Source organism: Somniosus microcephalus, chromosome 1 (assembly GCF_052327205.1).
Source record: "Somniosus microcephalus isolate GS21.2 chromosome 1, FLI_Smic_1.0, whole genome shotgun sequence".
Lineage (NCBI taxonomy): Eukaryota > Metazoa > Chordata > Chondrichthyes > Squaliformes > Somniosidae > Somniosus > Somniosus microcephalus.
In genome coordinates, this window is record NC_140987.1 from 416,782,303 (window position 1) to 416,798,595 (window position 16,293).

At 43.4% G+C, this 16,293-nt stretch overlaps 1 protein-coding gene across 1 annotated transcript in view; it reads right to left on the bottom strand.

The window, feature by feature from the left end:
• The window catches only part of LOC147125211 (SH2 domain-containing protein 1A-like), an 89,116-nt gene extending 78,649 nt beyond the window's left edge, over positions 1-10,467 (bottom strand). Inside the window, exon 1 of the mRNA XM_085999309.1 lies at positions 10,197-10,467. Coding sequence (XP_085855435.1) covers positions 10,197-10,330 — 134 coding nt within the window. The 5' untranslated portion in view covers positions 10,331-10,467. The remainder of the gene's footprint in view (positions 1-10,196) is intronic.
• Between the last annotated feature and the right edge of the window lie 5,826 nt (positions 10,468-16,293).

Below are 16,293 nucleotides of genomic sequence, written 5' to 3' on the forward strand. Positions count from 1 at the left end.
GCATGGGAGGCCTTTGGTACCTTCCCTTCCTGGCATTAGAGGATCTCCAACAGCAGAGGTGGCAGCAGCAGAACCAGGAACAGCAGGATGAGCACCAGGAGCACCAGGCTGCTGCTCACTCACCTGAAGCTGCACAAGCCAGAAGGGGCCAGCGCTTGGAAGTGGCTTGAGAGCACCTTGCTGCGCTTTAGGGGGCCAATGGGACCCGTTTCTGCACTGGCAGTCCTACTCAGAAGGACTTCCATGAAGATCTGGTTTCTCTGTTCAACAGATGGCCAACGCTCCTCAAGAGATGTCACTCTCTTATGAGCACTCACCATGTTTTCCGTATGCTGGCGAGTTATCTCCTCCATGGAAGTCGCCAACCTTTCCATGGTGCTGCGTTCATGCACCAATGACTCCACAAAGGCTCTGTTCATGGTCGCTATGGACTCCTCCATTCGCTCCACACTCGCAGCGACCCTGGAGACAAAACCTGCCAGAGACTCCTGCATCTGTGCAGCATTGGTCTCAGTGGGAGGCCTCTTCCTCCCTGACCTAGGGAAGAGGACCTCCTTGTGGGCCCTAACCCCATCCAATAATGCCTGCAGTGAAGCCTCGTCGAATTTGAAGACAGCTCGGGGTCTGGCACTGGCCACAGCTGCTGCAGGCTCCTCTGCCATCCTGTATGGTTCACTTGGAAGCCTTCAGATGATGCAGTGCTTGCTATGGACCTTGAAAGCACCACGAATGATGACATCATACTGTGGGGATTTCTGACTCGATTTAGACAATTAGCAAGGCTTCCCACATGCTGGGAATTAATTGGCCAATTGAGGGAAAATTGCGTGGGGCTGGCTGACACTTTTTTATGTGTGTCAGAAACCCCACATTCGGGGAAATCCGACCATTCCCCACACAAGCCGAAAATCGGGCCCAATGTGTTAAAAGGATCATCATTTACATTATTGCTGCTAGGGTGTGCACCGAGAGGAATATCATTTACATTACCAGTGCTAGGAAGTACACTGATAGGAATACCTCTAGTTTAAAATTCTTGTTCTTGTCTTTAAATCCATCCCTGGCTTCACCCCTCCCTTTCTCTGTAACCTCCTCCAGCCCTACAACCCCCACACCCCCCCAGCCCCACCCGAACTAACCTTGCATCTGACTTAAGCCTCTTGTGCATTGATTTTTCCCTGCGCCCCACCATTAACAGCCATGCTTTCAGCCAACTGGGTTCTCCCCCCCACCCCCTCTGAAATTACCTCCCTAAACTATCCGCCTCTTCACCTCCCTCTTCTGCTTTCAGACTCTCTTTAAAACCCACCTCTCTGACCAAGACCCCCCGCCTAATCTTTCCTTCCTTGCCTTCGCACTTGTTTTTTTCTCACACCTCTGTGCAGCTTCTTGGGATGTTTTGCTGCACTAAAGGCAATACAAATACAAGTTATTGTTGAGTGTCTTTTGCGTTATCACTGTTAGGGAGTACAATGAGAGGAATGTCATTTGCATTCCACAGCCGGAAGTACACTGTAAGATTTATAGTTTTCCTTTTCTTTTGCAAGAGATATTTAAATTAAGTTTCTATTGCAGTAGATTAAAATGTTAAGCTATTCTAGTTCTTGAGCTTAAAAATTCATCCAGAATCTAAGAAACAATAATCATTGGCCTCGATTTTAACTCCCCACACCTGCTGGAAAACAGGCAGAGGAGCAGTTAAAATGGAACTGGGGGCATTCCCACTCCTTTCACACCCCAATATAATCGACAGTAATTTTAAGATTCAGGTGGTAAGGACACCCGCCACAAGCCAGCGGGGTCCTCTTTAAATGTGCAACTACAGTTGTATTCCCTCGAACTTAGAAGGTGATTTAATTGAAGTTTTCAAGATATTATGGAGAACTGATAGAGTAGATAGAGAGAAACTATTTCCGCTTGTTGGGGAGTCTAGAACTAGGGAACATAGCCTAAAAATTAGAGCCAGATCTTTCAGGAGTGAAGTTAGGAAACTATTTTACACGGCGGTAGAAGCTTGGAACTCTCTTCCACAAATGGCATTTGATGCTATGTCAGTTGTTAATTTTAAACCTGAGATTGATAGATTTTTGTTAATCCCAAAAGTATTACGGGATATGGGGCAAAGGCGGGTATATGGAGTTAGGTCGCAGCCATGATCTCATTGAATGGCGGAACAGGCTCAAGAGAATAATTGGCCTACTCTTGTTCCATGTTCCTATGCAGGCTGGGCTCTGATGATGTCAGCGGGGGCTGATCTGCCATTTTAACCTGAGGTCTGAGCAGGGGAACAGTGGTGGTCTCCCACCAGGCCAAACCGGTCAGAAGATGGATTGAGGGCCAGAAGAGGCTAGTAAGGTAAGACTTTTTTTAAATATGTAAGTTTCCGTGTGGGCCAGGAGGAGCAGGAGTAGCCCCGATCACCGCTGGAAACCCCGACCACTTACCTGACCGCTGAGGACTGTTACTGTGGGTCCACGGCAGCGGCCTCCAGTCACTGGCCAGGCAGTGATTCCTGCTGGGTTTGGGCGGGAGTTCAAGTCTGAATATCGAAATAGGGTCAGGAAGTGAAAATCTCTCCGGGCCTCAGCATGTGAGTTTGTCAGTCGCCCAGGGCCCTCGCATGCAGCGATCCCACCCCAACTTAATCTCAAGGTCCTTGTATTTTTGGCATGTGGAGTGTTCACTACCACTACTTGCATGGTTTTCTTTTTATTTGAAGAGCCATTTGTTTGGCTAAGAGGTAGACCTCTTGACACTTAATCAAAAGGTTGTAGGTTCAAGTCCCACTCCAGAGACACGAGCACATAATCTAGGCTGACACCTCAGTGCAGTACTGAGGGAGTACTGTTGGAGGTGCTGTCGGGTCATTTATCACAATGCTGTTTCTGGGAACTTGCTGTGCGCGAATTGGCTGCCACATCTCCCTACGTTACAACAAGGACTACACAAAAAGGTACTTCATTGGCTATAAAGTGCTTTGAAACATCCTAAGGTCATGAAAAGTGCTATATAAATGCAAGTTCTTTCTTTCACATCCCCTCCGAAAGATCCAGTTATTGAGTCAGAAAAATTGTGAAAAAAGTATAGCAATACAACAATGACTAATTATTTCCTTCAAAAAGTTCTGCAAATGCGATCGAAAACCATTGAGTAACAAACATGATATAGAATTGACGCACTGTGACTCGGCTTATTTTGCATATACCAATACACCACTGGAAAAAAAATCACACTTAAGCCAATACACTTCAATGTTGGGTGTAACACTTTAGATGTATCATCCAAAAATTTTCCTAACACCAGTCACACACCAGTGACCTTCACCCTGCAGTTGTGTACAGATAGCTTAAAATACTCTGTCTAGACACAGGTCAAGTTTTAAAAGTACGAACATCTTGAAATTAATCTCTTTGAATATTAGCATACAAATGCTTAAAGTATTCATATGAAATTCTATTTGAACTAAGGTGCTAACTAGTTGAATATAAATGAGTTAATGCCTCCTTTAAAATAGCAGACAAATGAATTTCATATGAATGAATTAAAATGTTGTGTGCTAATATTGCACAGCAAGATTTTGTGCCAATAGATGCATCCATTAACTAACAGTAGGTGCTCTTAGACTAAAATCTATTATTCCTGTGCTATGCATAACATTTTTTTTTACATTTTACTAAATGGCATTGTCCCCTAAATGAGCATCATTACCATTCTCATACAAGATTGTGGAAATGACAGACTCTAATTAGGTGCATAATTTACATATTATTTTGTGTTGAAGCATATGCATGTTTTATTTTGCTTAAAGCAATTATATTTCCACAAATGCTCTTTTAGTACAGCCTAAGTTCTACTTGCTGTGAAATATTGCTTAAACTTTTATTGAGATTTTGCTGTAGTCTTTAGTTGCACCTCTCTTTTACTGTTAAGAAAGGTGTTGAAGATAACTGAAATATAATTTTACAAAATTATACAGGGGGTTCATAAGGAAGTGATGGTAAAATGATCAAAGCTAAAGTACATTTGTTTAAACACCTGCATTCAGCTTAACATCAATTATGATAAGGAAACATCATGAGGAACGGATTTGTCAGCTGTGGCTCAGTTGGTAGCACTCGCACCTCTGAGTCAGAAGGTTGTGGGTTTAAGTCCCACTCCAGGGACTTGAGCACAAAATCTAGGCTGACACTACAGCACAGTACTGAGGGAGTGCTGCACTGTTGGAGGTGCCGTCTTTCAGGTGAAACCGAGGCCCCGTCTGCTCTCTCAAGTGGACATAAAAGATTCCATGGCACTATTTCAAAGAAGAGCAGGGGAGTTATCCCCGGTGTCCTGGACAATATTTATCCCTCAATCAACATAATAAAAACAGATTACCTGGTCATTATCACATTGCTGTTTGTGGGAGCTTGCTGTGCGCAAATTGGCTGCCGCATTTCCTACATTACAACAGTGACTACACTTCAAAAGTAAAGTGCTTTGAGACATCCGGTGGTCGTGAAAGGCGCTATATAAATCCAAGTCTTTCTTTCTTTTATCTAGATAGGTTTGTTGCATTTTATCGATTGCCCATGAAAGACTTGATTTCATCATTTGTAATTATTTTTTTTTTACATAAACCATGCAATGAAATGCAGAATCCTTGTGACATTTTTTTAAATTAATAAATATAAAGGGGGCAATTTTAACCTAACCCACTCGTGGGGAGACTGACAAGATTGGGTTCATCGCTGGTTTAACATCCCGCCCGACTTTACTCTCTATTGAATTCAATGGTCGGGGTGTAAAACTGGCATTGCACCCAATCCTGTGGGTTTCCCGCCCACAGTTCGATTAAAATTACCTCTAATGTTTGTTCATTTTTTAAGAGTAATGTATAGAACTTTTTTTTTAACCTAAAGTAAGACCTTGTGGTATTTTATTTTTTAAATTCCAGCTGACATTCGAACACAGTCCTCAAAAGGCTAGAGGCTTCACCCAATTTTTGAAAATTTGGACTAGAAATGATTTACTGAGGTACATAGCTTCCTGCAACAGTACTCACCTTACAGCCTGACACCCACTTCACCTTATCCATAGATGACCCAATCCCTGCATAAACCTCAGCTCTGTTTTAAAAAAAATCTCTGGCACATCTTAGGGAATAAGTAAATTGTACTTCCACACATCTCCAGTAGCCTGTGAATGCCAGGTCTGATCTGAAGTTAATTTTTCTCATACTTTGGGAGATAGGACTACTGCTACAGTGTAATTGTCTGTCTCTTAACACTTCTGAAAATCTTCCTGTGTGTGAATAATGAGAAAATGCAGTCTCACAGAAAACTTTATTCTCAAAAGGTTGCAGATTTAATTCTCCAAGAATGGAATCTCAGACAATCAGGAGAACAACAACTGGGCTATGGAGATCAAAACTGCAAATAGAACACATTTTGAGACTGCATGGAAAGAGAGACCAAGAACAATGTAGAAAAGGACAGATTCAGACGAATAAGAAACAGGCTGTGAAAGTCCCAAATTTATTCCTGCTCTGTGCTGAGCAGCTGAGCTGAGCCAGGTTAACGATGGCAGAAATTCAACTGACCTCAATATACTTGGGTTAGGCAAGGAGAAAATTAGCCAGAGTGCCTTTCCTTGATCACTATTTAGTGACCCCTGTGGGGTTGTGCATCTGTTTGATCAAACAGAGATAGGAACAAGCCTGGCTTTAATGCATCCACAGTGCAGTGGTTGGCCAACACTCCCTGTCTAGGTCCCCGCATAAAGAATGACCAAGTGGATGAGGTACTGGAGGGCCACTATTGTCTATGAAATTGCAATCCAACATGAATTATCCAATAGAAAATTTTGGGGGAAATGATGTTGGAAGAGGCACAGGAAAGACTGAAGTACGAACAATGAACACAACTAAACGAATCCTAATAAAATCATGTAACTGAAAGTGGGTCAAGCCCTCAGTAATGCCCGTACTCCTCTAAAACAGAGGCTTCATTAACACCAGAGTTATTTTAAAAGAGCCGCTATCATGATTTTTTGACCAATTTTTTTTCTCCTCTCCTTAAAGTACTAATTCATGCTAGGAGATGATTCCCTGGGCAGCAGTAGCCCTCCAGTGCTTGGCCCAATTGGCCAATCTTCATATGTAACTCTTCTAACTAATAGATGGAGGATGGAGAAGTCGATGGTTCTCTCATTTTGGCTTATAACATAAGCTATTTTAAAATGTACGTCACTTCTACAAAGAAACACGGCTCCGTGCGTTTAAATGGGCTTGTAATCTGTCTTGCTCTTTTTGACCATACATCTATCTCAATCCTAACATTTCCCTGAGATGGACTGTTCTATTGATGAGTTCCTCCAACTCAACTGTTACAATACCAAATATTGTAGAGTAATTCGCCAATGCTCTGAAAATGCCAAGTACCGCTTATCTATCTATTAGTTAGAAGGAAAACAAATACAAAGTGAAACCCAGCACAACTACTGCACAACTGGGATTTGCCCACTGATCAAACTGTTGCCTTCAGTTGGGCTGATTGGTATTAATCATGAGAGATTTTGTCAGTTTCAGGGCAGGTTGCATGTTTTAATCAGTCTGAAGAAAGATGTGGTAGATTTATAATAGAAACAAAGCAAGTGATAGAAAATACTGAAAATGTGGTGACAAACTACTTTGAAAATGTTTACCAGTCTGATGTTTATATCTAGTTGAATTTTCAGAACAAAATTTAAAAACAGCTGTGGTTTTTATTTGTGGAACATTACACAGAAAAGGATCGCTTAGGACAAAGCAGCAAGATTGAAGTTCGCAGAAGAAAGCGGCAAACATTCTTTTGATGTTCAACAAGAAAAAGTCCCTACAAAATGCCCAAAAATCTACCTAGTTTCGTACTATGGAGAGTGCTGATCACTAGTTTTGTTTTGTTCTGTTCATATTCTTTTCACAACAATGTTTTCTGAACAACTTCTCTGCCCATAGTGACTATAAGCTGATGTCTGAAACTGTTTTTGGTAGATACATAAACAATTGTATGAGGGAACGGGAAAAAAAGGATGAAATTGATTGGAACCATTAGCATGCATTCAACGTGGTAGAAAAAAGGTAGGCTATAATTACTGAAACTACTGAACGATTTGAAAACCAAGTAAATGCTTACTGTCACCTTCAACATAGAGTATTGTGGCAGAACATGTGTTTATTCCAGGGGAGAGGTATGTGCACACCTTTACTGTTGGGATTGGGTGTATGTCATGCTGTCCCACCGATCAATCATAATAGTTTATCTCTTCATTTCTCAGTGGGCTGAAAAGACTGCATGCTGCAAATACACATATATATTAAATTTATATATAGTTGAGTAAAATGTTATATTCAATTAGATAGCTAGCAATTATTAATTCCAAATAAATGGGTAGGAGCAGAAGGGTGTCATTTGGAAAACAAAATCAGAACTCAAAGAATATTGCTGATAAAAATAATATTCTGTGAAAGGATTCTAAATTGCCACACATTGACGGAAAGAGGTGAAACAAAGCTACTTCTCTAAAATAGTTCAATTGCCACAATTCCTCATTTTAAGTTCCAACACTGTTGGTATTCAGCATGCTAGTAAAAGAAACTCTTCAGGAGGTTGAGTTCTTTCAGACAGAGCCCACACACATACAGTCAGCGGGCTTAACTGAAAACACTGTAGTCTGCTGAAATGTTTCATTCCATTGTTAAAAATATTTGGTGGGAATCGCGATCATCTGTTTGCACTTTTGGATCCTAAAATTCTTTTGATGCTGGTGGAATGTAATTTTTTTTCCAGGAAGAAAAGTGAATCAAAACACTTTTTTTTTTAAAAACAGTGAGAAGTGAACCTATAGCCTGCTTTTAAAATTTGTATTTATGATAAACGTGCAATTTAAAAGTGAAAGGCTACTGAAATTATAAATGCCAGAGTTTCAGAATGAGCCATGAGGAAAGAATAGAGCAGCTTAAGCTTCATAGACTAGAAAGAAGGCAGGTTCTCTATACCAGCTATGTATGTATTTTGATGGGGATGTACTCAAAGTTTAAAAATAGTTAAATAATATAAATAAGGCAAATCCAGATTATTATTTCAGAGTAAGCCAGGAAAGTAGTACCAAAGAACATAAATAGGAATGAGTGAAAAGTAAATTTAGAAAAAATATCAGCCAAAGAGCGATAAATGTTTGGGGTAATTTACTAAGGTTCGCTAAAACATTGGGATTATTTAAAATATAATTAGATACAAAGATGGGAGGGTTAATGAATCAGAAAGATGAGCTTCAATGAGACCTATGGTCTTGTCTTACTCATCCCTGACATACATTCTTGCTCCTGATTACTCTCCAGTGATTCCTGCTGAAAAGCGCCTATGTGTGGATGGCAGGACAAGTTTAGAACAGGATCACTGCCAATATTTGAATAACCCACTGTTCAAGCTCATATATTTGGATAAAATACTAGAGGGCAGGCAGCACCCATGGAACCATATCGCTGCAAGAAACAGTATCTTCAGGATAGGATGGGAGAAAAAGATGAGAAAATTAGAAAAATAGAGCAATCGAACATAATATCCACAATCTGAGAAAAGTTACTCTGTATTCCAAAATTGCATGGAGTGTGCAGTTGGTTACCAACTTGCTAAAACCTACCGGTAGTCAGTAACTTAATTTTAACTATCAACGGTTTAACTTTTTTCTCTCACGTTGCTTTGAGATCTCCCTACCAGGGAGAAAGCAGTCCTCAACCACTTTCACAATACCAAGTAGCAATGGTCATTTTTAGGTTCTTTTTGGCATTGGGTCCACACCTTGCTTATTTAGTGCGGTTTAAAAATGTGATCTAATCTGAAATATTTCAAACTTTATAAATATAAAAGCAGCTTCGTGGGGTAACTTTCGTGAACTTGCACTTCTGCCATGGCGTTCCGCCCACTGGGAATTTGGGCACAGAGATCAACTGGCCCTGCAGGACTTTCCCTCCATTCGTTTTAATGCACAGTAAATCCTGAGAGGCCTATTCTCATATATATGGAAAATCCTGCAGGACTCACTCTACACCTCTACACTCAAACTCCAGTTTCAAAAAGCTGGCACAGGCAGGATGGGCCGAATGACCTCCTTCTGTGCTGTATGATTCTCTGTGCTTCGAGTGGATGAAGCTCCACCCCAGGGGCACAGATTTGTCAAAGGTACACCCGTGTTTAAACGGGTTTGCCATCCATCCGCCTCTTTCAGATCATGAAGCTCACTTCATGAAGTTCCCTCAGTGGGGGCAGAACTACAAGTTCCTGGCCACCTGCTTCTTTTCTCGTCCTCCAACTCAGAATTCTTTCAGAATAACAATTCTGTCAGTGTCTGAAACTGAAAAAGCGGGTTAATTAACGCTTTGATGGAGACCTATCCGAGGAGTCCCCAACCAAAACATTAATCTATGTTTCCTGTTTCAAGATGCTGGTGCACCTGCTGTGCGTTTTCAGCATTTTCTATTTAATTTCAGATTTCGTAGGTTTCTCTTCATCTCTACTATTAGTAATGGCTCACGATATTTCTGCTGCCAGTGCAAAAATGCAGATTGCACACATGGGCATTTCCATAGTTCTGGCGCGTGCATAAAATGCCCAATCCCACAACAGCGGAAAAATGATTTTTTTTTGCAACATTTTTAAACAGACGGATTTGAATTACAGCTGTTTTAAGGGTTAACTTTGAAAAACAAAATTGTATTTTGTTTCTCGAGTTGGTGCAAAACAAAATCCCACGCAAAACAATCAGATAGGTTCTCACTTGGATTGGATTGCATTGCCCCGGGAACAGCAGGTCCTCCCGGGCTGAAAGCAAATGCAACTTTCCCAATGGGGCAAAACAATGACCAATGCTATTTGAGTGGCAGTGACGTTATTAGAAACTCGTCGGTGAGCAATCATTTTAAATGAGCGTCGTAACCCTTTATTTAAAAAAGAAATCCTCATGAGAATTTTACTGCATGAAGTTGAGACGCTTGATCCCTCTTGCAACCAAACAGTGACTCAAACCCGAGGGGGGTCCCTTTAAAAAAAGTGTGGTGGTGGTGGTGTTGGGGGGTTGATTTTACGCGATTGCTATTCACCTAGCGGGGAATTTGGATTTCTCCAGTGACTTTAGCGAGTTTGCAGCGACTGTCTGGGAGCTGAGGCGCTGGTACTCACAGGACACACAGGCAGTAGACCCCCGGCAGAGACTCGCTGTCTCTGATCAAGTAGCTCCCGTCTTTGCCGTTTCTGCTCAGCAGCTTCTCCCCGACCTCTCGGTTGATGTTCCCGTGATAAATTGGATGGTCCATTGTGGGTTTTTTTTTTCTCAAAGCGCTTCAATCACTGGATTTTTAGTTGATTTAGCTTATGTTGCAAGGCTCCGGCAGCGGTCGAGGCGGATGCTCGGCTTTTTAGCTCCTTTGACACCTTCTCAAAACAGCACGTCACGTTGACGCGCGAGAGAGTAGTGTGGGGATAAGATGTCTCCAACAAAAAGAGAGATGATTTACACTCAGAATTTCCTATAAGTTCCATCGTCGGAAAACAGAGAGAGAGAAAGACCTGGTGTGTCTCTCAATTATATTCTGATCCTTTCATTCAGATTTTTTTATTCCTTCCTGGGATGTGGCCGTTGCTGGCAAGTCCAGCATTTATTGCCCACCCCTAATTGCCCTTGAGAAGGTGGTGATGAGCCGCCTTCTTGAACTGCTGCAGTCCGTGTGGTGAAGGTACTCCCACAGTGCTGTTAGGTAGGGAGTTCCAGGATTTTGACCCAGCGACGATGAAAGATCGGCGATATACTTCTAAGTCAGGATGGTGTGTGACTTGGAGGGGAACTTGGAGGTGGAGGTGTTCCCATGTGCCTGCTGCCCTTGTCCTTCTAGGTGGAAGAGGTCGTGGGTTTGGGAGGTGCTGCCGAAGAAGCCATGGCGAGTTGCTGCAGTGCATTTTGTAGATGGTTCACACTGCAGCCACGGTATGCTGGTGGTGGAGGGAGTGAATGTTTAAGGTGGAGGATGGGGTGCCAATTAAGCGGGCTGCTTTGTCCTGGATGATGTTAAGCTTCTTGAGTGTTGTTGGAGCTGCACTCATCCAGGCAAGTGGAGAGTATTCCATCACACTCCTTACTTATGCCTTGTAGATGGTGGAAAGGCTTTGGCGAGTCAGGAGGTGAGACACTCTCCACAGAATACCTAGCCTCTGACCTGCTCTTATTCCCACAGTATGTAGCTGGTCCAGTTAAGTTTCTGGTCAATGGTGAGCCCCAGGATGTTGATGGTGGGGGATTCGGTGATGGTAATGCTGTTGAATGTCAAGGGGCAGTGGTTAGACTCTTGCTTGCTGGAGATAGTCATTGCCTGGCACTTTTGTGGCGCGAATGTTACCTGTCACTTATCAGCCCAAGCCTGAACATCATCCAGGTCTTGTTGCATGCGGGCATGGACTGCTTCATTATCTGAGGAGTTGTGAATGGCACTGAACACTGTGCAGTCATCAGCGAACATCCCCATTTCTGACCTTATGTTGGAGGGAAGGTCATTGATGAAGCAGCTGAAGATGGTTGGGCCTAGGACACTGCCCTGAGGAACTCCTGCAGCAATGTCCTGGAGCTGTGATGATTGACCTTCAACCGCCACAACCATCTTCCTTTGTGCTAGGTATGACTCCAGCCAGTGGAGAGTTTCCCCCCCGATTCCCATTGCCTTCAGTTTTACTAGGGCTCCTTGATGCAACGTTCAGTCAAATGCTGGCTTGATGTCAAGGGCAGTCACTCTCACCTCACCTCTGGAATTCAGCTCCTTTGTCCACGTTTGGACCAAGGCTGTAATGAGGTCGGGAGTTGAGTGGTCTTGGCGGAACCCATACTGGGCATCAGTGAGCAGGTTATTGGTGAGTAAGTGCTGCTTGATACCTTCCATCACTTTGCTGATGATTGAGAGTAGACTGATGGGGCAGTAATTGTCCGGATTGGATTTATCCTGCTATTTGTGGACAGGACATACCTGGGCAGTTTTCCACATTGTCGGATAGATGCCAGTGTTGTAGCTGTACTGGAACAGCTTGGCTAGAGGCGCGGCTAGTTCTGGAGCACAAGTCTTCAGCACGATAGCCGGGATGTTGTCGGGGCCCATAGCCATTGCTGTATCCAGTGTGCTCAGCCATTTTTTGATATCACGTGGAGTGAATCGAATTGGCTGAAGACTGGCTTCTGTGATGCTGGGGACCTTGGGAGGAGGCCGATATGGATCATCCACTTGGCCCTTCTGGCTGAAGATGGTTGCAAATGCTTCAGCCTTGTCTTTTGCACTCACGTGCTGGGCTCCACCATCATTGAGGATGGGGATATTTATGGAGCTTCCTCCTCCCATTAGTTGTTTCATTGTCCACCACCAGCCCCAGCCCACATGGTGCAGTCTGCTGCCAGGCCTTCAAGGCCCTGAGCTGCTCAAGGTCGCCCACCACGGCCATCTGAAGTGTCGTCGTGAAACCTCAGCAGCCTTCCACCTTCCAAGCTGTAGCCATTGGGGGGAAATGTCATAGGAGCATTAGGAAAGGTAAATGAGCACAGAAGACAGACACTAAAAGCTTGGGCAAGGGTGATTCATAATTATTTCTGTTAACTGTTAGATACAGATGGAATTTAGTACGATAAATTTGTTTTTAATCCGGTCTTAGTGTTGGTGTTAATATTTGTAGTGAAATCAGGGCAAGACCCATAAGGCTGGACTAAAGGAAGGTAGTCGGATGGTGGTAGTGAGGATGGTGGTGATAAGGATTGCAGGACTGTTGGTGTATTGGGGATGGGAGGGATAGTTCACGTGAAGCGTTCTCAGATAAACTGATCTCTGAGAATTCTGGCAGCCGGGGCACTGGTGGTCGATGCCACTCATACTCTTCCTCCTCTTCGTGCTCCTCCTCCTCCTGCATTTCTGGTCCTTCATGATGGCAAAGTTATGCAACATGCAGCAGACGGCAACAAATCTGGATACCTGCCCAGCACTCTACTGCAAAGCACCTCCCGAACGGTGCAGGGAGCAGAAGCGTTGCTTGACCTCGCCAACTGTCGGCTTGATGATGTTACTGGTTGCAGCATGGCTCTCATTGTAGGCCGTCTCTGCAGCTGTGTTCAGGTTCCTGACAGGAGTCGGGGCCAAGTCTGAAGGAAATAGTGCTTGTCACCCAGTAACCAGCCTGTAACCTGACGGCCTGGTTGGAATAAAGGAGGCACAAAGGACTGGTGCAGGATGAATGCATCATGACTGCTTTGCTCTGTCCATGAAGAGATGTAGGTGTTGTTCCTGGCATAGAGCGCTTCGGTGACTTCCCTGATTCAGCGGTGGACTGCAAACTGGGAGATGTTGCTGATGTCACTGCTGCAACCTGGAAGGAGCCTGCTGCCTAAACATTAAGGGCTGTGCTGACATTGCTATAGGCAATGCTATCCATGCCCTAGTTTGAGGCACCAGTTGTGGCATCTGCAGGTGACATAGCACGGTGATAGCTTTCTTTGTGAAGTGAAGGCACCCGAGATATTGCTCCTAAGTGAAGTTCAGGTAGATGTGCTCCCTAAAGATCCCCTGTGGGTGTGGCCTGCTGAGCAGTGCCCTCCTCTTCCCTATTCTCCCAGCTGCTCCTGTTCTCTCCTGTCTTCTTGACTGCTCCTCCTTGTCCTCCAGCCTTAGAGGCAGCCCTACCAGACCACCCATGACTACAATGAAACTGTTTTGAAATCAGCCAAAAGAACTCACAAAAACGTGGTATCAGCAGTCAGAAATTAGTTATCAAAATTAGAAAACCACCCAGAAGTTAACTAGCAGCCAAGGTGGAAAAAACAGCAACTAGCTTGTATGTAGTGGATGGGCCCTAATAGCACTGCTGAAGGGTCCTTGCTACCTGTTAAAGCCATGAGTCGCTGAGCGAGTTTCTCACATGGCGAGCCTGGTACTGTGGCACCCCAATTTCACAAAAGGGTCCGGCAAAAAACATAGGACCCTTATTTAAATATTTGAATTACCATTTAACATACTTCCGGCACATGCCCTGGAGGCCTACAGAGGAGCCTGATCCAATAGGGCAGGTGGCGCACTTACAATGGGCGCACTCATTTTACGCCAACAAATTTCTAGGCCAACATTCCCAAGTGAAATAAGTTTGATCTCCTGGAGCGTGATTTCAGTCTATAATTATTTTGTACTAATTGCCAATCTAGCTCAGATGTGCCACACACATGGCTGGTATGGGAAATGGAAATGTTGCATTGGTGCAGAGGGAGTGCTTTTCTGAGGTTGACACTACGGCATATTCTTTGGGCAAAGGAAAGAGTATTAAAGTAGGCCATTCAGCCCATTGTGCCTGTGCCGGCATCATTTGGATGTGCACAGGTTCACATTAAAAATAAGGTGCATTTTCTCAGCTGAAGGATCCACTTACTTGCTTGGAATGTTTGACCTATACACCGTATGCTGAAAACTGTGGTTGAAGTCTTCTGTTTGCCACTTCAAAAAGTCTTCACTTTCTTTTAATAAAGTAAATAAAGAAAGGATGGTGAACATCGTTTTACCATTAAGTTAAACCACATAACCAACAAGCCAGTGCACTGAGTGGGTTGTGCAGTCATGCTGTTGTAAGGTGCTTTATTTTCCAACGTTCACCACAAACAGTTTAACGCATGCGTTTTAGTGGACTTATTATATAGTTCCAGCTATGGCTCATAAGAGAAATAAGCCACTGCTCGTAATTATGGTATAACGGTGGCAATGTTTATTGAGTAAAGTGTGTGCAATTTTTTTTTGTGCTGCCTTTTTTCTCTCCTTACATGAAGACAGTGTCTCATGCTAGTGTACATTTACACAGGTGCCAGTCGCCTTCTGGTACCTTGCCCAAGTGGTCATTCTTCATAGGTTGAGAGTTCTGGCAGATTATTTGTCTGCAAGCATATCGCTGTTGAGCCCATTTCATAATTGCCAACCAGTGACGCCTGTTGGATAGTGTGCATTCATAGATATAGATTAGAACATGATGAGGTAAGGAACATAGAAACAGAAGTCGGCTTTAAAAAAAAAAAATGGGATCCTTGACTTTATTAATAGAAGAGTACAAAAGCCAGGAAGTTTTGCTAAACCTTTATAAAACACTGATCAGACCCCAGCTGGGCACCACACTTTAGCAAGAATATTGGAGGCCTTAGAGAAGGTGTGGAAGAGATTTACTAGAATAGTACCAGGGATGAGGGATTTCAGTTATGGGGAGGAACTGGGGAAGCTGAGGTGAGAAGGAATTTCTTCGCTCAGAAGGTTATGAATCTTTGGAATTCTCTGCCCCAGAGGGTGTGAGTGCTGAATCGTTGAGTATATTCAAGGCAGAGATAGATAGATTTTTGGACTCTAGGAGAATCAAGGGATATGGAGATCGGACGGGAAAGTGGAGTTGAGGTCGATGATCAGCCATGATTTTATTGAATGGTGGAGCAGGCTCGAGGGGCCGTATGGCCTACTTCTGCTCTTATTTCTTATGTTCTTATGTTCTTAAGCTGAGGTTGATCTCCTTAGAACAGAGAAGGTTAAGAAGAGACTTGATTGAGGTGTTCAAAGTCACGAATGGTTTTGATAGAATAAATAAGGAGAAACTGTTTCCAGTGGTAGAAAGGTCGGTAACCAGAGGACACAGATTTAAGGTGATTGGCAAAAGAACCAGAGGCGACATGAGGAAACATTTTTTTACTCAGCGAGTTGTTGTGATCTGAATTGCACTGCCTGAAAGTGTGGTGAAAGCAGATTCAATATCAACATTCAAAAGAGAATTGAAGGGAAAAATTTATAAGGCTATGGGGAAAGAGATGGGGAGTGGGACTAATTGGATAGCTCTGCCAAAGAGCCGGCACAGGCACGATGGGCCAAATAGCCTCCTTCTGTGCTATATCATCCTATGATTGTAGGCCATTCAGCCCCTCAAGCCCGTTCCGCAATTCAATTAGATTATGGATGATCTGTATCTTAACTCCATTTGCCTGCCTTGGTTCCATAACCCTTAATACCCTTGCCTAAGAAAAATCTATCGATCTCAGTTTTGAAATTTTCAATTGACCTCGCCTCAACAGCTTTACGGGGGAGAGAATTCCAGATTTTCACTGCCCTTTGTGAGAAGAAGTACATTCTGACATCACCCTTGAGTGACCGAGCTCTGATTTTAAGGTTATGCCCCCTTGTTCTGGACTCTCGCACCAGAGCAAATAGTTTCTCTCTATTTTCCCTATCAATTTCTTTGAACATCT